The following is a 17,101-nucleotide window of genomic DNA, read 5'->3' on the forward strand; positions in this document are numbered from 1 at the left end:
GTTCGATTTGGGTGTATGGAACGAATTGTTTGGTTCAAAGTTTGTTCGTCGGCATTTGCCGCATATACCACGGCATTATGATGCAGCTTCTTTACCTGCACACATTTCGCCGCGTGTAGTCGATGGAGAAAGTTCGGTCCACGCAGCTCAAATTCAAAGGGGACAAAATCAAGAAGAAGCGCAAGAGAGAACACCACGATGAAGGCTCTGCCAGCAAACGTGTAGAAGATGAGGACCCGGAAACATGGGTCCTACCGGAGAATGCAGCAGAAATTCGCGGGCCTACTTTCATCATACACCCTTCTGATCCTTCGCCGATATCAGTGAATTTTGATTCTACAAGAAACAAGATTGTATTGTCATCTCTGGACAAGGACTCAACATCTGATACCGATACCCCATCATTACTCGATCGCATACCTACAGAGGTAGCTCAGGTCTGGGTTACAACGCGCGTCGCGGGATCGGCCACTATCAACCTTCGGACGGGCACTGGCGAAGGAAAGTTCCTGTCTTGTGACAAGCATGGTATTGTGAGTGCTTTTAGGGAAGCGCGAGGGCCCGAGGAGGAGTGGACACCTGTTATTTTACCCGATGGCATGGTAGCCTTCATGAACGTGTATGAAAATTATCTCAGTGTTGACGAGGTCGCAGGAGGTTCACTCCAGCTGCGAGGTGACAGTGAAGAAGTCGGGTTTCGGGAGCGGTTTTGGTTAAAGATCCAAAGCAAGTATAAGAAGGAGGCCCATGAGGAGAAGAAGAAAAGAGAAGCGGGTTCAGAGTTGACAGTCATAGACGAAACTTCCACCAAGTACGTTTCGCTTAGGATGAACTGGTTTGTGATCTGAAATATTCCAAAGCCATATGCACCAAGCCTGGGGAGCTGGACGTTCGGTGGTGTCTAAAGAGGATAAGAGGGAGGTTCGTTGACATCCATATTTTATGCGATTATCAGTAACATTCTGAATAATGCCTCAGCTCAAGCGAGCACGCAAGGAAGGTCGCTTGGCAGAAGCATTGCTGGACCGACGAGCGAAGTTAAAGAGGTATGTTCTAATCCATTCTGGATGTATCTCTCATCTGATTTTACCACAGTGATCGATTTTGTTGAGACCTTGTGCCGAATTATCAATTCCGCATGTCGGACTCGTGTATCTTTGTAGTGTACTTTTATATTTACTCGTGGGCATTTCCCGTGACGGCTCGCGCGCGTGTCGCATCCAAAGGCGGAATAAAGGGGGGTGTATAAGACATCTTCCTTTGTAGCCCTTTGTGTTATCATTCATTGCCAGCCCCAGACATGCGCACAGAACTTTTCTTCATCTCTCAACCCGCGAGACGATGTAAGGATGTCCGAGAGGTAAAATCAGCATCCAGGATGAATTCATGGCAGTGGCAGAGATTGCGTGTACGTACCAGACAGATTTCTGAGTATCTAGTTAACTGATTTTGAGTCAAAGGCTCTCGTCATAGATGCAGCCGCCAGGTTTCTCAATACACAATGTAGATATGAACACCAGGATCCCGAGATGGTTCGTTTGTTCTACCAGGCGGTGAGCTTCGATCGATTCTTCTGTTGCATTGTTTCATTACTCCATCCTTTGTTTCAGGTTCACGCTACATGGCCAGAAGTTGCAGCGAAATACCCCAATTCATGGGTTCTGGTCTGGTATCTAAGGATATATCTGTTGAAACGAGTATATCGGAAACGGTGGTCTGATAAAATCGCTCGTGAGAAGGCTGCCAGCCAACTCAGACGACTTCGCACAAAAGTATGCTCTGTACTTTGTATCACCAGATAGTTAGATTCTGAAAACACCCCGCAGAACACAAATCAATCGTCCGTCCGTCAAGTCGATACCTGTGCTTCACAAGCCCGTGTATCCAGAAGAACTCGAGGGAGGGCTATTACCTGTGATCGACCTGTTTCCCCACCTGGTTCAGAAATTACCGTGTCACCTGCAATGCAATGCTCTGCTGTCATCGCTCACCAGCACAGCGGGAGCTCATCTTCTCCCGCCTCAGCACAATCGCACAGCATAGTACCCATTCAAAGCTCTCATGCAGTTTTTCGGTTTCTCGACTCGATGACACCCAGTCTGGTAAAACTTGTTCCGGATTTCCTTTCTGCTGGGATTTATGATCAGAGCCATCTGGAGGACTTCTTTACGTGGCCCGAGAAGGCTCAACGTAACTTTCTTCTCAAGACATTTGTTGGAAAAATGAACGCGTTGGAGTTAGGAGCAATGCTAATAGCGTTGAATTGTAGACGCCATGGCTAAGTTGATGCTACAACTTGTTCAATGGTCACAACTCTGATCATGATGTCACTTACGATAACCTTACGAGACTTTGTTGTCTTATGTAAATAGTGGCTGCGTAGGTTCTTCAACAACGTCAAACAGGAACATGCAATTACTTCATTGTAACACTCAGTACTTAGTACGCATCCGTAACATTCTATCGCACTACAGCACTAGTACTGAGGAATTCTGTCCACTTATCCATCTTTCCGGACGTTTAATATAAGATGGGAATTGAATCACAGAGCGACGAGACTGTGTCGGTGACGCCCGAGATGGTTCCATTCACCAATGGTCTTTCACCTCAGAGCTTATTGCTACTTTCCTTGGCGCTGGTCGTGGGTTTACTACTTGGTACGTTTCGGAAGACTTGATTTTGGAAGAAGTTCTTACACTTTGAAGTTATCACATTCTCTCGAAGAAAATCAAGGTCCAGAGGTACCGCACTTCTCCTTGTCGGGCCTTCAGATGCTGGCAAAACAGCTATACTTTCTACTGTTTGTGACATATCATCGAAGTCATATCGATTGTCTAACTCTAAACCAATTGTATCTAGCTCGCATTTACTGGAACGCTACCATCGCACACGTCACTGCAAGTCAATACTTCTCTCATGCCTCTCTCACCAGTAGGCATCTTGCCGGTGATCGACATCCCTGGGCACCCTCGAATTAGAGATCAATTCCAGGAGCACTTAGTGAATGCCAGAGCAGTTGCTTTTGTAGTGGATGCAAGTACCATATCACGCAACGGGTCTACAGTAGCAGAGTGCGTATATTTGACTCTCTCATGCCCACAGTAATTCTAACGCAGGTGCGACGTCTAGACACCTCCATCATGTCCTTCATGCCATAACGTCGCTTCCTCCTTCACATTTAGCACCCGCACTCCTCATCCTCGCTAACAAGTGCGACCTCATGAAGACAGCTACGTCTTCAGGCTCTCCCATCGAGGTTGCCATTTCACGCGTGCGAACGATTCTTGAACGTGAGCTGGAGAAGCGACGAGAGGCTCAGTCCGGCGGCATGGGGGTCGAAGGCTTGGGCGCTGAAGGCGAACGTTCTGATATAGGAGGCCTGGATTGCAGTGGTCCTGGCGGAATCTTCAAGTTTGCCGATTGGGAAGGCGGAGAAGTCGATTTTGCAGGAACATGGGTAAACGTCGGAGAGCTTAAGGATGATGAAAAAGAAGGAGTGACTACTGACGGCCTAGCCTCATTGCGGAGTTGGCTGGGAGCAACTTTTACTGTGACCTAACTCCGATGATCGTGATTTTTCTGATACAAGATACTCAAAACTTGGGCCCAAATTCTAGGATGGTCTATTAGCAGTTGAATCTCATCGGAACAATTGTCCAGTGTGGTGATTCATATAATACTATGACTCCGTTCATTTAAAATTCAAATGGATTGGTTTTCAGGGAGGTTTGGCATGGTATCCGGAGTATACAAGTACAAACAAATGATGGTATAAATTGCTCGAACAATTCCTGGTTGATCTTCACCGCAGCTTTTTAGACAGTGCCCGTTCTACCATTATTCAGGAAGAATGACGGCGATTCGGTAATGCGAAGAGTACTTTGGATAGGATTATGAACGCACGCATCTTATCTGTGTGGTGTAGTGGGTGTCAGACCTCTCCAACATCTCGTCCTTATCATCTTCGTTACGGTTTGCCACTTAGTGTTTGCATGTAGAAATGCGATTCCGGATACATACCATGCGTGCTCATCGCACCATACTTTATAAGAAACAGATGTGAATAGGCATCCAAGTACATCTATCAACATCTCCTTCTCTTCACTCGCCTCGAATTTGCGTGTTCCTCAACCGAACTTATGACATCCGAGCCCTCCTCGAGCAAACTCGGGACATCGTGCGCGACAGCCACAGCAGTAGCGGCAGCGGCTATAGCAGCCACAGCAGCGCCCATCAAGATGACTTTTTTCTGCATCTCAACCTCGTTCTGAGTCTCGCTGTGTTTTCGTTTGGATGATGACGACGACGTCAATGTTGAGGCACCCACATTCATGATAGATGTGGCAGGCGTCGGGGGTTCAATACCAAACGAAGAGAAGGCTTTCAAATCCGCGGTAAAAAGTACCTAAGGAAAAGAGAATCAATAACTTGAAAAAAGGAAGGCAACTTCGAATAGACACGTGCAGTATGGGCCCAACCGGCATATCCACCCCAAATATCGGCAAGCTTAGTGGTCACTTCATTGTAGATTCGAGGCGTCATGGCACTTTTTCCTTTGGAGCCGCCTACGGTACGTAGTCCGTAATGCTTGATAGCAATCTGGTGAACGTGAGTGTCCACTGGAATTACTTCTTTCTAGGACGGCATAGATTCAGGATCAGATACAAGAGTAACCAGGCTTGACTTACTTTGTCCAAGCTCATGAGAAGAACGCAGTCTGCTACCTTGCGTCCAACGCCGACGAACTTCAGAAGTTCTTCACGAGCAGCTTCGGTGCTCATGCCTCTCAATCCGGTCAACCACTCTTCACATTTCTCTCGCGACTTGGAGTTGGATATCGAGGAACCGTGAGTATCCACAAGCATTTTCGCAGTGCGCTGAATATAATCAGCACGGTAGCCAAAGCCCAAACCCCGAAGAGTGGACTTGACTTCAGGAGCAGCAAGGAGTGAAGGCGGGGGAAAGGAGTGATACGCTGCGGAACCTTGAGAATCACTTTCACTGAGCTCGGGAGATGGCAAGGAAATCAGGGAAGGAGAGTACTGTTTGCAAAGAGCGTGCACCATCTTGGTAATCCGGGGAATGTTATTGTTTGAAGAGCAGATGAAACTGACATGACGAAAACCTGTCAAGCCTCTGAGCCAGTTCAGAAGTAGACCACGCACGATACTAGGTTCTCCCAAGGATCTTGTCTCAACACCCGGATCCCAGAAAAGCGAGATTTGAGTTTATTAAAGACTTGATCTCGGTCACTCCACTGGTCGTAAAGCTTCAGCAAGTCGACATCGAGCTGAAAATAGTCCTTGAGCCAAATTAATGTTTCTTCGTCGCTAGCTGCCTCCTGTTCTGCAGAGAGATGCTCGCCCGGAAAAACAGAGCGATAGAAAAGATAGTCAGAAGACTGTCTTAAGCATACTACGCGGTCCCTCAGGCACAGACGGTACTCGTGAGTAGGAGATGTGCCAGGGGACGAGGGTAAGGGGTAACATGTCCAGCGAAATGACTGGCCGCATTTCAAAAACTGCTAAGGAGAGCTGTACGTCTGACAGTGGCAGAGCACAAAACCCAGCAAGAACTGAGGAAGCCATAATCAAAATCGCTAGAAGGCTAAGCAGATTGTATTCTTTGTCCTGGAAGTCAAGCGTCAGAGTACGACCGAGGCAACTCTCAAGGCGAACACGAGTGTGTGATTGGTAAATACTGTGGTTTCTGAATCCCCCCGGGCCTAGTAAGCAGACGCGGGTCACGGAATATTAATTTGGTGAATTCACAGCCACTACCATATGCATTCGCTTCATCACTAACTCAGCTATATGCCTTCAGAAGGAGATACGTTTCTTCCCAGAATACAAAGCGTGTTCTACGCCGTATTCGATTTACAGAAGGGACCCAAAATTGTATATCAGGTTCCAGAAGGTCTCATCGCGGGATCGATAGCTAATCAAACCTCTAACCATTCGGTCACCTCTTCCCCTTCGCCGTCGATAGGTGCGGCCATATTGGAACCAGATGTAACGCCTTCGCGAAGGTCAAGCCCTTCTGTTAATTCTCATGGTGGTCGACGTGCGAGTTCTCTCAACGTCCCGTCGCCTCATCATCGCTCTTCTTCCTCCAGTCGTGTTCTGTTCAATTTCGATGACATCTCAAAGTATGTGATACCTCCTGGAGAGCTTTGTGGGCGGCTGGTTATATGCGCCAGCCGGAAATACCGTATCATTGGCTTTCCTGTTCTACTTCCTGGCAATTACCAGCGGAACTACTTCCAGTACAACGTCTGCTTTGTTTTCGAGCGGTCTGCGGATTTAAGTTGCTATGAACCAATAGTTCGCAAGGTCAGCCGTGTACTGACGGCCTGCGAGGTCAGCTCTTTACCTTACACGAAAAACCCCTGTGTTTATGAAATTGTAGGAAGAGTCATTTTTCCTCTCAAAATCATCGCCAGCCATGCATGCCATCCTCGAGCAGCTATACGAGGATCTTAACTCTTATTCTGAAACGTCGATTCCAATCGATGCCTTCAACTCAATAGAGCTGAAAATCTTTCCTTTTTACCCTAATCCACCCCCAGTAAAAGATTGGCAGGTGCCTCTGGCTCTGATCAACTTGTCCAAGCGCATAGAAGATAATTGGGATCTAACGATGAGCAAGGTAGGCCGGATTTGTTTATCAACCGACTGTCTTGACATGCATTAAGGTGTGCAGACATATTGATGGTGTGAATCACGTCAGTCGCATTGCACACCTAGCCGACTGTGATATAGAGCTTACCCGTCAAGCAATATCTCACTTACTGTAAGATATTTCACTCCGACTTTCGATCCGTCCTCATCAGTCTCGCAGTTACTATCAAGTTATCATGATTATCGACATTTTCCAGTACTCTAATATGTACACTCTTCGTAAGAATGTGCAATGGCTTGCGGACGAGTGCCATGTCAAGGACGAATGTGGACCATATGTCACAAAGCACGCACCCGGTCTGTACATCCCTTCCACGGAAATGTCTAACTCACCTGTGAACAGGAAGAGTGGTACCAGATTGGCCGAAACTTCTGCACTTATATTCGCGGCTCAAGTCGGGAAAAACGGTACTGGATTGGATGGAGACCTACAATGTCTATGAACTTGGCATTGACGTTCGACGTTTCACAAGTTTCGGGGTGATCAAGGTATTTCGTAGCAATTGTTCTATGTTCTTGAATTCGAAGTCCTTTCAGGGCTTTCTACGGCGAGTTCATCGTTGGCCAATCTTACTTCCTGTGGATGTACCGTCACCAACTCGCAGAAGAAGGCAAAGCCTCTCATCTTCCGCATCGAACGCAAGTCCTACGAGTTCTTCGGCTCCAATTGGGGAGACCCCTCGATTTAGTGGCCGTCCCGATGCGTCTGGTTTTGCACCTATGCTTGGTTCTCCCATAAACCAGGTGGAGGTCACACGAGCCCAACAACGAACAAGCGCAGCAGAAAAGGTTCTCGAGCAGCTACGTTTCAAAACACTCCCGCGGGCTGGACCAAATCCTATTATGCGACAACCTCCTCCTCTTTCCCCAGAGGGCTCCGAGCGCAATCACGAGCGCCGTAGCCGTGTCCTGTCTGATACCCGAAGACACTCAACTTACCAACAGCCCACGAGTCATGTGCCACCACCATCTAGTGTTACTGGGAGTCAAAGCATTGCGCAGCGCAATTCGTCGGAATCCCAGAACGCCTTTTCTGCAAGACCACGACTATCACGGTCCCCTTCTACTTCTCGTACTCGGCCCCTAAATTCACAAGGCTCTTCGGGTCCAATGAATATTCCTCCACCCCCTGAATTATTGCCACTTCTCGATGGAGATCATCATACAGATGAACTTTGTACGCGCTTCGAAGTCGGATGGCCTCAATTACAGCAATGGCTAGTGGCTATTGGAGGCGGCAAAGGCGATGGAGATGGAGATTTCGGGAGAGTGTCCATTATTTATCGTTGATATGCGTCTGCCATACGAATACGACGCGCTTTTGTAATCTCGGTGAATCGTTCATGTTTGCTTTTTTATCACGACGGAATCCTAAATGAAATTCTAGGTGAATTTTGCTGGGAGTTTCGTATAGAAATTTTGAGCGATCGATCAATCTAGCACACGAATGTCCATTGCATGGTATTATAGAGCACGAATACATATACTTTTACTGAACAGCTTGCTACGCTAGTGACCGGTTCACATTCACGTAGCCAGTTCCAAGACACGAGTAAAGTAACTCAGTGTTGGAGGAATCTACGGGTGTAATATTGAAGACGGTGCCGAAGAAGACCTTGATATCACGGAGAAATTGAACGCTGTCATGATGTGAGCCATAGAACCAGGAGAGTTGATCATCGCGCACGTTCTAACGGAGGGCTCTCCCATTCTGCATTGACCAATATCTTCACTACCTAGAACCATCATCAACAGGACTAGAGACTGGTGTTTTCTATCAACACATCCTCCATTTCTGATCTCTGACAAAAGGGCTCTAGTTGCCAACAGAGCTATATCTTCAGGGGTTTCGCCTGGTGAGGATGCAGCTTCAGAACAATGTATAGCAGACGTGGTGGACTCCGCAAGTAAGCTGAGTGCATATCCCGGCGACCTTCATGCAGGATTAATAGAGTGGAAGTATGTTCAATTAGCCCACATACTTTCCACTTTCATCTCCTTTGTAAACATCGGAGTACAGGTAAATGTCGGGAATGAACCGGTTGAGAACCGAACGTGATGCGTCGATCATACGATTAGAGAACTGCGGATTAACACGGACGGAGTGTCTGGGAGAATACTTCAGTGTGGAATGCCTTTCATGAAAAGGTAAGATAAACGCACGCAATGCCTCGGATTCGTTTTATCTTTCCAGGATCAACAAAGTTCAGAGTTTTCACTTCTTTAACAATAGGACAGAGGAACTGTACTTCCCCTCCACCTTCTGGAGGAGCACCACGTCTCTTTATCTGTACAAGCATATGAAGTGCAATTTCACAGATCGAACAATTGGCTCACCCGAAGCTCCAACCCATCAGAGATACCGAAAAGTTGGAGATGCGGTAGTGTCACGGTACGGATGAGGTCAACCTAACGCCGTTAGAAGGCATTTTATTCCGATATAATTTGGCTTACAGAAAGATCATTATCATCCGTTGTTATGCCTCGCAATGTCAGCTGAAACGGCTTCTTTGAGAAGGGCGCGATCATGACCAGTGGTTCCAAAAAATAACCTATTGAACGTGACAATGGACAATCATGAGTAACAGGACCGCCAGACACGACTCCTGGTTTGAGAAGTACAGCGGTACCTTGAAGGCATATAAGTGAGTTCCAGCGTAATGAACAGTAAAGTAAATCGTACCGGTCACTGAGATTTCAATGACGGACCCATTGGTGACTTTTTCGAGAAGCCGCAGGAGGCTGACTTCGTAGTCTGGGCGATGGCACTACTCGTCAAGAAACGCCAGACTGCAAAGAACTGAACATACCTCTCAAACCAGGATCCTTATCCTCGGAGCGTATTTTATCAATTCGAACATGCTTTCCGGTGAGAATGGAGAGTACTAGACGTTGTCGCAAATATTGGTGTCCACTGAAGTTCACCAATGATCTTGACTCCATGGATGTAAACCTCGAAGAGACTTTTACATTACATAAGGAAATATTGATCGCGTCCAATCCGCTGCTAGCTGCTGGCAGAACAAACATATAGCTCGACTCCCTTTCACTCCCCTTAATGGCCACGGAAATACATGTGAACGGTGCAGCGACTTCAAGCGACTGGCAAGATCGATATTACCATGTTGACCAGATCCTTGATAGACCTGGCCCCCGAACTGATCCATCATTCCTGGCAGGGGATGAGGTGAGCATCTCACAAATGTTAAGACAACTCAGTTTTGAAACATGCTCTAAAGGTGAAGGACTTTTTGCGGAACAAGTGCAAGATTCTTGTCATCGGCGCGGGTGGTTTAGGATGCGAGATACTCGCCAATCTTGCTCTGACTGGGTTCAAGGATATCCATCTCATCGACATGGACACTATCGACATCAGCAATCTCAATCGTCAATTTCTCTTCAGGTACGTCATATTTATGAAATTGAATGTATGTGCGGCCTAGGGATCAATTTCCTTAAGACCCGCAGACGTTGGAAGACCAAAGGCCATCGTTGCTGCAGAGTATGTGATGAAACGGGTGCCGGGAGTCAAGGTCACACCGTAAGTCGGCAATTTATTGCGGGCCGTGCGCATCATCTCTAATATACAAGGCATGCAGGTACTACGGCAAGATACAAGACAAGGACGACGATTATTATATGCAATTTAACCTCGTCATCTGTGGTCTAGATTCTGTGGAAGCACGTCGATGGATAAATGCAACTCTCGTTAACCTAGTGGATTCTGAGAATCCTGAAAGTTTGAAGCCCCTCATAGATGGTGGTACTGAAGGTGAGTATGTCTCTTTTACCTTCTGCACGACCTTAATAGCTGTGAGAAGGTTTTAAGGGGCAAGCTCGAGTCATCCTTCCGACTGTATCATCATGCTATGAGTGTTCGCTTGATATGCTCAACAAGCCAACCACCTTCCCTATCTGCACCATCGCGAACACGCCCCGTCTCCCTGAGCACTGTATAGAATGGGCCTCTGTGCTTGAATGGCCTCGCGTGCGCGGAGGTCAGTCTTGCTGCACGTCCCATTTTTCTTCTATTTCACATGAAAGTAGATGAGAAACTCGACACTGATGATCCTGAGCACATCGGGTGGTTGTATTCAATTGCTGTTGCTCGTGCAAAGGAATTCAAGATTGAAGGCGTGACTTGGTCACTTACACAGGGTGTTGTCAAGAACGTCATTCCTGCAATTGCATCCACTAATGCCATCATCGCTGGTATGTAAGCACCCACTCTACTACTTGATCTGTCTGATGGTAGTGTTCACAGCTTCATGTTGCAATGAGGCCTTTAAGATTGCAACAAGTTCAGCGGCTTATCTGAATAACTACTTCATGCTCATTGGGACCGAAGGAGTGTATTCATACACCTTTGAGCATGAAAAGCGCGATCATTGCCCTGTTTGTGGAGGTGAAGCCCTGGAGATGTCCATAAGTCGAGATTGGACTGTCGAGCAACTCATTGAACTGTTGACTGAGAAGCAGACGATGTATGTGTTCATTCGTCATTGACATCCATGGCTCACTCTGGTGTAGTCAGATTAAGAAACCTTCTCTTGCGACACCGGAAAAGCCGATTTATTTCCAACAACCACCCCAGCTGGAAGAATCTACGCGCCCGAACTTAGAGAAGAAAGTCTCTGAACTTGTCCCTGATGGTGGAGAAGTTGTGGTCACTGCTTCGAGTCTGCCTTTCAGCTTGTCGCTCATCATCACTTACACGTGAACTTAAAGGTACAGCATCTTACATTTCTGCATGGTTATCCGCAATGTAGCAGTAGACATTTGAATGCAAGCATTATCACGGTTTGTTTACGAGTAATCCTACCTCCAAGTCAGACTTGTGGTTGTGCGTCATAGACAGGCAGTTGCGAAAGAATTTGAGGATTTCAAAGAAAACATAATGTCATAGCGCCAAAATATTGCGATGTGCTGACATTGCGATTACGTAACATCACTTGGTCTTCGAGTGAACTTCATCGACATTGTTGCTTATAAGTATATCCTAACGCCCATTCACCGAATAAGATGCCCAAGGCAGATATCAACAAGGCTGGTTGGGAACAAAGTGAATTCCCCATTCTTTGTGAAACATGTGCGCTGTCATTTTTTAAAGCTGACTAGACCAGAAACTAACGCGCTTGACCAGGTCTGGGACCTAACCCGTTCATCCGAATGGTCAGTGTTGAGTCCCATAATCAACACAAAATGCTGACCGCCTAGCTTGATGATTAGTCGAAACAAGAGTTCGGTCGCTCGTGTGGCACATGTGCTCGTCCATTCACGGTTTTCCGATGGAACCCAGGCTCCGGCGCACGGTACAAAACTACTGTGATATGTCAGACGTGCGCCAAAGTGAAAAATGTCTGCCAAACGTGCCTTCTTGATCTCGAGTACGGACTACCTACTCAAGTTCGAGACACCGCCCTTGCCATTCAAAACGAAGCACCAACCAGTGACATCAACCGGGAGTACTACGCGCAGAACATGGAGAACAAGGTGCGTTGATGTCTAGCATACGCCCACGTGCATGTTGTTAAGTCATACTCAGATGGAGGACGGAAATCAATCCCTGATGCAAGTCGGGACTCGGGCTACATCTGCTGGGAAGGAAATGCTGAAGCAGTTAGCTCGGACAAACCCATACTATAAGCGCAACCGCCCACACATTTGCTCCTTCTTTGTAAAAGGAGAGTGTAACAGAGGAGACGAGTGCCCGTTCCGGTGAGCTCACATACAACGTCCGTCTCGCTTCAATGCCTAATAAAGCTTGCTTCACCAGACATGAAAAACCTGTTGAAAATGCGCTTTCCCAACAAAATATTCAGGATAGATATCATGGTAACAATGACCCAGTAGCACGAAAAATATTGGCCAATCATTCAGAGGCGCAAGGTCTGAAGCCACCAGAAGACGAGAATGTTGTGAGTGAGGTTTCCCCTCTCTCTGGTGCTGTATTTGAAGGTTTGGCACAACAGACCTCTCTATTCCTTTCCTCTCTCCCTGCCTCTGCTACAGAACTCAGCATACGGACTGATGTCATCAATTCATTACCTCAAATACCTTCGTCACAGTTGCGGTCGGTCGTCCACGTCGCAAAATCACGGTGCACTAGGGTCTGCCTTTCAGTGGTGTTTCAAAGCTAAGACCTATTCTAGATGTGCATTCATCAACTTCAAAGACCGATATTCTGCTGAGAGGGCAGCAGAAGCTTGGGCGAATGGCCTGGACATGGATAGCGAACGAGTCCATGTGAAGTGGGGAAGGAGCAAGGGTCCTTCCAAGTCGGCAACGCCTACCGCGGGACCATCAGCAGTTCCTGCACCTGCGTGAGCCTTTTGTCCTTGCAGGAAGGAATGCGTCCATCAGATGACATGAACTGTGTCTGTATCATTCCATTTTGCGATCTTATACTACTTTGACTAGGCTTGTTATTATTTACTCTATTGTAGTTGGAGTGTATGATGTACATTATTCGTATTGACTGCGATCAAGCTGCAATGATGTACATACGCATACGTTGTGCATACGTATTGCATTCGACATTAGGCTAGCCTAGAGTGACATTAGGTAAACAGAATTGAACGAATAAACAGATGTGATGTAAAACTAATGATCCTTAGTGATTGTAGCTTTCAGCATCCAACGACTTGTGATGGATCACATCACCTCACAAGCAAGCCACCGAAACCCATAAACAAGAGCCAAGCTGCATACTCCGCGAAACCAATACCAGCATATAGAGAACGTCCGAAGTTGACTAGAGCAGGACCAGCTGAAATCAAGGTTTGGTAATATTGCTGCCAAGGTCCACAGGCAACGTACGGCAAATACCAGCGATCCCCCAGCCAATCCCAAATATCACTGAACCAAGTATGAGCCTCCAGTCGATTTTTAGGGAGGTCGGGTTGTTCCATTTGCCACCAAGCTTGGGTTGCTCTACACGTACATACCAATAGAGCAGGGTAGCCAGAGGCAGAGCACTTCCTGCAACGAACGCCAGGGTCGGGTCAAATGCTGAGGACAACGGTAACGCCAAGAATGTCAATACTTTGTGTGGATCGATCATATTGCCAAGGAAGAGGGAGAACGCGAAAGCCAACGATGTCAAGAAGCTTGCCAGATAGCGAAGAATGAACTTTGGAATGTTTGGCACAAGATTAGCACAAGAATGTATTTATCGGCTCACGAGTTTTGAACTGTTGTCAGTGCCATTCTTGATAGCCAAGCACGTGTAAGCAAGCCACAGGGTCCCAAGGGAAAGAATTGCGCCCAGAAATTGTCGTCCCTGGTTATCGAGGGTCCAATCCAAGGATCCACGTGTTCCAAGAGCGCCATGAGCGAAGTGGGTTGTAGCTACAGCAATTGCGAAGAATGTGGTTGTCGCCACCAGGGAACTTTGAATACATTGAATCTACAGACACCGAGATTCTAGGCGAGTTTAAAGCATACCGGAGAGAAAATCGAGACAAGCCACAGATCATATGGCTTGAGAAATAGTCAGACGCGTGCACATGACAGGAATACCGAGGAAGCGAACCCTGAGGTGCATCCGTTGGCTAACTATGGACCAATTGCGGAATGAATGATTACACCTTTGGAGAAAGGAAAAGCTAAACATACCCTGGTCCCAATACCGACGAGCAATCCAGAAAACATCATTTGGCCAAGCGAAGACACAGTGCGGGGCTCCGGGGTGTCCGCATTACTGATGATACCGACTGCAATGCCACCCAGAACCAGACCTACGATGGAAGCCATCGCCGCTTTATCTCCTCTAAGGGAGCGGTGAACAAAGCCAGAGACCCCAAAAACAGATCCATTTAGCACCAGAAGAGAATGAACAGACAGCGCAATGCCAATCCCCCCTAAGAGGCCTTGCAGGGGTTTGGGACGGGACTCCGCGATCTCAGACTGGTGGAGCAACATAATAGGGATTGTTGTTGTATGAGGATTTGCCGATTTGCTGCGACATTTTTCGAAGTCCGATTGATATTGTACAGGAAATAAAATAGAATACAGTACATAGTTAGTCCTGGCTCTTGACAACATGAATTTGACATGAATCACCCAGTACTCATCATTACTACGTAGCATACCAGAAATGTGCTTGGAGGATCAGGCCGGCATCAGGACTCGTCGGCGAGTGCTCCGAGGCATGACTTTATCAATTGGTTTGAGCGTCCGTTTGATGTGGTTCAGCAGGAAGTCAAAACAATCAGACAAAAGAAGTATAATTTACAAACAGAGACTGGCACAGTGCACTTATGATCTCGTCAGATGAGTTAGATGTGAGAATGAGTCAACCAGCACGTTCTGTACGTGCGAGGTTGTAGCCACTTCATCACATATGAGAGACTGCGGCTGCCAGGTCTGGAAAGTAGCTCCTCATGATATTGAGGGAATTGAAAGGGAGTGGTTCAGCTGTGCCGAGTATATGTCCTCCTTCGTACTGCTCGTCATCGTCGTCATATCGATCCTTTCGTCCAAAATGACCAGATACATATATCGTGCAACAGGTTTTTCTGCTTTCCGGCACTGCGGTTCACGAGAGCATTGAAGCGATCCATTGGACATACACCTGGAGGAAGATTTTCGATGTATTCGCAGGCGAGACACGCCCACTCGAAAAGTCCATCAGTTTTCGCAGCGAAATGACTCTCTGCGAACTCTTTGTCCTGAAATCCCGATAGCTCTTTCAGCTCCTCAGATACGAAGGCGTGAATGTCGCACTTCGCGACTTCTGGTGGAATGCCATCCATAGACAACCGTAGAATATGATCAGCGCCTTCGAACCCTCTTCGATGTCGGGAAGCGGGCGAGAGGTAACGAGGATTCGAAAGTTGGAATGGAGTTCGGTAATTTGGGGAAGTCCTTTGTCCTGAAGTCTACCGGCAAGTATGAGGAAAAGGTTAAGGTCATGTGCGAATGCGATAGTCCGACGACTCACAGAAGCTCTTCGTCTCCGAGTATTCTCTAATGAAAACGGGCGCACTTGAGAGTCTGCTGAGCAATCTTTCCGACGACATCGCACATCGATTCAACCTTGGAGAGACCGTCGTCTTGGGTAATGAAGCCATAGACTTCATCTAATTTTTGGAGAAGGCGATGTGCCGATTTATACACAGATCTCCAGGCAACATAGAACGTACTTTGGCTGCAGCAGAAAGTACATCCAATGCTATCTTTACATATGGATGCACCTACAACTTGATTAGTTCACTACAAATTAAGGGGAGCATCCAATACATTTGCGATCTTCTCAATGGCACTGTCGAAAATTTTCAGGGGTTGGAGGTAATTGATCTGGTAATCATCCACGGCAGTGAGACCTGCTGGGGCATTCTTGGCGGCAGATACCATAGACTGCGCACGTCCCCCGAATGTTTTCATGTGTTCTGAAGCCTCGTGGGCAGCCCTGGAGTTCAACACCAGCTGACTTAGGACCAAGGGTTTCCTCCACCCCAGAGGGGATGTCGAGAACCTGCACAACTAATCAAATTTAGACTAAAACCAAATAATTTGATGCGAGTACCTTCGAAGTAGGTTCTCCGGATGTGGCTTGGTTGATGCAGCCACTGGTATTTTCAGCTGTGGTGGGATATTTGTCGTCGATGAAAGGACGCAGTTGTGACATGCCCTGAGCGCCTCTGATACAAAAACTGAACTGAGATTACGATTTCGAGCACCTACCTCGATATTCTGATTCGAAGAATCATTTTGAAGATCAGTATTCTGGATCCCAGGAATGCGGTTACGGGAACACTTGAAGTGTTTCTGAAGAATGTCAGCCATATTCAAACCAGGACACGAATAACTCAGCAGTCTACTCACAGAAATTTTCTTCGTGATACGTATCTTAAATTTCCCCGTGGTCCACCGGACTCGACTACGGGTTTGGCTCTTCAAAAGAAGTGATCAATTTCATGAGCACTCATCCGCAGTAAGTGAAACCATGAGACCACATACCGAGCTTTCGTGGAGGTGCAAGAAGTATGAGAGAAGGGAGAGGAACTCTTGGCTTCATTCTTGAACCATTGATCATAGTTACCCATAAACTGCCGAAAGGCGTATAAAGGTGCAAGGCAAGAGATTTGGACAACCCTTTGACCGTCTGACGACCCCATCATGGTAATGACGGAAATTGATCGACATGCGTAGGGCATTTGAATGATAGTGCTCGATTGGTTCACTAGCATGCCTGCCACATGAGGTAAGTATATAGGCAATGAAATGCAAGGTTCTTGTTCCGTCTGGCACGTTCAGAATGGTCAGAGCAGGTACTGTTTACTAGTACATACATCATCGAACTATGAGATTCTCTGGTCATAGATTTATGTTAAGACAGAAATCACCACATTCATGGTTCAGGTTGAAAAGGGTATAGATCTGAGAATCTATAACAAATCTATAAGTTCCGTACAATA

At 47.0% G+C, this 17,101-nt stretch overlaps 9 protein-coding genes across 9 annotated transcripts; 6 read left to right on the forward strand and 3 right to left on the reverse strand.

Annotated features, from left to right (window-relative positions):
* Nucleotides 1-122: 122 nt before the first annotated feature.
* On the forward strand, nucleotides 123-1,111 carry F5891DRAFT_1125880 (FRG1-like family-domain-containing protein; the record flags this gene model as incomplete). Its single annotated transcript, XM_041364025.1, has 4 exons — nucleotides 123-811; nucleotides 861-921; nucleotides 979-1,046; nucleotides 1,096-1,111. 4 exons carry the CDS (start codon nucleotides 123-125, stop codon nucleotides 1,109-1,111), a joined length of 834 nt encoding a protein of 277 aa, XP_041231460.1.
* A 45-nt stretch (nucleotides 1,112-1,156) lies between these two features.
* On the forward strand, nucleotides 1,157-2,406 carry F5891DRAFT_630462 (uncharacterized protein). The gene is made up of 4 exons (XM_041372557.1): nucleotides 1,157-1,408; nucleotides 1,461-1,553; nucleotides 1,611-1,772; nucleotides 1,827-2,406. Exons 1-4 carry the CDS (start codon nucleotides 1,301-1,303, stop codon nucleotides 2,280-2,282), a joined length of 819 nt encoding a protein of 272 aa, XP_041231461.1. The 5' UTR covers nucleotides 1,157-1,300; the 3' UTR covers nucleotides 2,283-2,406.
* F5891DRAFT_630455 (signal recognition particle receptor beta subunit-domain-containing protein) lies at nucleotides 2,338-3,847 on the forward strand. Its single transcript, XM_041372556.1, has 5 exons — nucleotides 2,338-2,657; nucleotides 2,706-2,800; nucleotides 2,860-3,071; nucleotides 3,130-3,769; nucleotides 3,820-3,847. Exons 1-4 carry the CDS (start codon nucleotides 2,531-2,533, stop codon nucleotides 3,557-3,559), a joined length of 864 nt encoding a protein of 287 aa, XP_041231462.1. The 5' UTR covers nucleotides 2,338-2,530; the 3' UTR covers nucleotides 3,560-3,769; nucleotides 3,820-3,847.
* On the reverse strand, nucleotides 3,819-5,749 carry F5891DRAFT_1007031 (DNA glycosylase). Its single transcript, XM_041360451.1, is given in 5 exon segments — nucleotides 3,819-4,405; nucleotides 4,459-4,635; nucleotides 4,689-5,109; nucleotides 5,166-5,521; nucleotides 5,541-5,749. The coding sequence occupies 5 exon segments, from the start codon at nucleotides 5,586-5,588 to the stop codon at nucleotides 4,085-4,087; spliced, it is 1,323 nt and encodes a 440-aa protein (XP_041231463.1). The 5' UTR covers nucleotides 5,589-5,749; the 3' UTR covers nucleotides 3,819-4,084.
* Nucleotides 5,750-5,798: 49 nt separating this feature from the next.
* F5891DRAFT_1102226 (nitrogen permease regulator 2-domain-containing protein) lies at nucleotides 5,799-8,117 on the forward strand. Its single transcript, XM_041363598.1, has 7 exons — nucleotides 5,799-6,359; nucleotides 6,409-6,648; nucleotides 6,695-6,792; nucleotides 6,841-6,977; nucleotides 7,024-7,169; nucleotides 7,218-8,012; nucleotides 8,068-8,117. The coding sequence occupies exons 1-6, from the start codon at nucleotides 5,814-5,816 to the stop codon at nucleotides 7,968-7,970; spliced, it is 1,920 nt and encodes a 639-aa protein (XP_041231464.1). The 5' UTR covers nucleotides 5,799-5,813; the 3' UTR covers nucleotides 7,971-8,012; nucleotides 8,068-8,117.
* F5891DRAFT_1274936 (18S rRNA biogenesis protein) lies at nucleotides 8,116-9,637 on the reverse strand. The gene is made up of 8 exons (XM_041370189.1): nucleotides 9,491-9,637; nucleotides 9,364-9,435; nucleotides 9,135-9,310; nucleotides 9,018-9,089; nucleotides 8,844-8,968; nucleotides 8,663-8,788; nucleotides 8,368-8,613; nucleotides 8,116-8,320 (listed from the first exon to the last, which is right to left on the reverse strand). The coding sequence occupies exons 1-8, from the start codon at nucleotides 9,621-9,623 to the stop codon at nucleotides 8,185-8,187; spliced, it is 1,086 nt and encodes a 361-aa protein (XP_041231465.1). The 5' UTR covers nucleotides 9,624-9,637; the 3' UTR covers nucleotides 8,116-8,184.
* Nucleotides 9,638-9,640: 3 nt separating this feature from the next.
* On the forward strand, nucleotides 9,641-11,531 carry F5891DRAFT_1007038 (uncharacterized protein). Its single transcript, XM_041360452.1, has 8 exons — nucleotides 9,641-9,867; nucleotides 9,920-10,083; nucleotides 10,141-10,221; nucleotides 10,280-10,452; nucleotides 10,502-10,678; nucleotides 10,728-10,892; nucleotides 10,945-11,164; nucleotides 11,211-11,531. Exons 1-8 carry the CDS (start codon nucleotides 9,739-9,741, stop codon nucleotides 11,398-11,400), a joined length of 1,299 nt encoding a protein of 432 aa, XP_041231466.1. The 5' UTR covers nucleotides 9,641-9,738; the 3' UTR covers nucleotides 11,401-11,531.
* Nucleotides 11,532-11,702: 171 nt separating this feature from the next.
* F5891DRAFT_1249708 (uncharacterized protein) lies at nucleotides 11,703-13,354 on the forward strand (the record flags this gene model as incomplete). Its single annotated transcript, XM_041369870.1, has 6 exons — nucleotides 11,703-11,769; nucleotides 11,824-11,852; nucleotides 11,910-12,173; nucleotides 12,226-12,398; nucleotides 12,457-12,780; nucleotides 12,833-13,354. 6 exons carry the CDS (start codon nucleotides 11,703-11,705, stop codon nucleotides 13,005-13,007), a joined length of 1,032 nt encoding a protein of 343 aa, XP_041231467.1. The 3' UTR covers nucleotides 13,008-13,354.
* On the reverse strand, nucleotides 13,243-14,609 carry F5891DRAFT_630752 (uncharacterized protein). The gene is made up of 6 exons (XM_041372558.1): nucleotides 14,298-14,609; nucleotides 14,215-14,237; nucleotides 14,127-14,162; nucleotides 13,864-14,071; nucleotides 13,500-13,812; nucleotides 13,243-13,449 (listed from the first exon to the last, which is right to left on the reverse strand). The coding sequence occupies exons 1-6, from the start codon at nucleotides 14,601-14,603 to the stop codon at nucleotides 13,340-13,342; spliced, it is 996 nt and encodes a 331-aa protein (XP_041231468.1). The 5' UTR covers nucleotides 14,604-14,609; the 3' UTR covers nucleotides 13,243-13,339.
* Between the last annotated feature and the right edge of the window lie 2,492 nt (nucleotides 14,610-17,101).

Source organism: Suillus fuscotomentosus (genome assembly GCF_016647785.1).
Source record: "Suillus fuscotomentosus strain FC203 chromosome Unknown F5891scaffold_6, whole genome shotgun sequence".
NCBI lineage: Eukaryota > Fungi > Basidiomycota > Agaricomycetes > Boletales > Suillaceae > Suillus > Suillus fuscotomentosus.

Bases quoted from the DNA above. Each gene is read 5' to 3' on its own strand.
- F5891DRAFT_630462 (XM_041372557.1), top strand. From the start codon at position 1,301: ATGCGCACAGAACTTTTCTTCATCTCTCAACCCGCGAGACGATGTAAG. The intron at 1,409-1,460 runs GTACGTACCAGA...TTTGAGTCAAAG, and splicing joins GGCAGTGGCAGAGATTGCGT to GCTCTCGTCATAGATGCAGC. The intron at 1,773-1,826 runs GTATGCTCTGTA...AACACCCCGCAG, and splicing joins TCAGACGACTTCGCACAAAA to AACACAAATCAATCGTCCGT.
- F5891DRAFT_630455 (XM_041372556.1), top strand. From the start codon at position 2,531: ATGGGAATTGAATCACAGAGCGACGAGACTGTGTCGGTGACGCCCGAG. The intron at 2,801-2,859 runs GTTTGTGACATA...AATTGTATCTAG, and splicing joins AAACAGCTATACTTTCTACT to CTCGCATTTACTGGAACGCT. The intron at 3,072-3,129 runs GTGCGTATATTT...TGCGACGTCTAG, and splicing joins AACGGGTCTACAGTAGCAGA to ACACCTCCATCATGTCCTTC.
- F5891DRAFT_1007031 (XM_041360451.1), bottom strand. From the start codon at position 5,588: ATGGCTTCCTCAGTTCTTGCTGGGTTTTGTGCTCTGCCACTGTCAGAC. The intron at 4,636-4,688 runs GTAAGTCAAGCC...ATGCCGTCCTAG, and splicing joins TTCTCATGAGCTTGGACAAA to AAAGAAGTAATTCCAGTGGA. The intron at 4,406-4,458 runs GTCTATTCGAAG...TCTTTTCCTTAG, and splicing joins GTTGGGCCCATACTGCACGT to GTACTTTTTACCGCGGATTT.
- F5891DRAFT_1102226 (XM_041363598.1), top strand. From the start codon at position 5,814: ATGCCTTCAGAAGGAGATACGTTTCTTCCCAGAATACAAAGCGTGTTC. The intron at 6,360-6,408 runs GTCAGCTCTTTA...ATGAAATTGTAG, and splicing joins GTGTACTGACGGCCTGCGAG to GAAGAGTCATTTTTCCTCTC. The intron at 6,978-7,023 runs GTCTGTACATCC...ACCTGTGAACAG, and splicing joins TGTCACAAAGCACGCACCCG to GAAGAGTGGTACCAGATTGG.
- F5891DRAFT_1274936 (XM_041370189.1), bottom strand. From the start codon at position 9,623: ATGGAGTCAAGATCATTGGTGAACTTCAGTGGACACCAATATTTGCGA. The intron at 9,311-9,363 runs GTACGATTTACT...TATGCCTTCAAG, and splicing joins CATTGAAATCTCAGTGACCG to GTACCGCTGTACTTCTCAAA. The intron at 8,614-8,662 runs GTATGTGGGCTA...TCCTGCATGAAG, and splicing joins AAAGGAGATGAAAGTGGAAA to GTCGCCGGGATATGCACTCA.
- F5891DRAFT_1007038 (XM_041360452.1), top strand. From the start codon at position 9,739: ATGGCCACGGAAATACATGTGAACGGTGCAGCGACTTCAAGCGACTGG. The intron at 10,222-10,279 runs GTAAGTCGGCAA...CAAGGCATGCAG, and splicing joins CCGGGAGTCAAGGTCACACC to GTACTACGGCAAGATACAAG. The intron at 10,893-10,944 runs GTATGTAAGCAC...TAGTGTTCACAG, and splicing joins CACTAATGCCATCATCGCTG to CTTCATGTTGCAATGAGGCC.
- F5891DRAFT_630752 (XM_041372558.1), bottom strand. From the start codon at position 14,603: ATGTTGCTCCACCAGTCTGAGATCGCGGAGTCCCGTCCCAAACCCCTG. The intron at 14,072-14,126 runs GTATGCTTTAAA...ATGTATTCAAAG, and splicing joins TTGTCTCGATTTTCTCTCCG to TTCCCTGGTGGCGACAACCA. The intron at 13,450-13,499 runs GTACGTTGCCTG...CCTTGATTTCAG, and splicing joins GGGGATCGCTGGTATTTGCC to CTGGTCCTGCTCTAGTCAAC.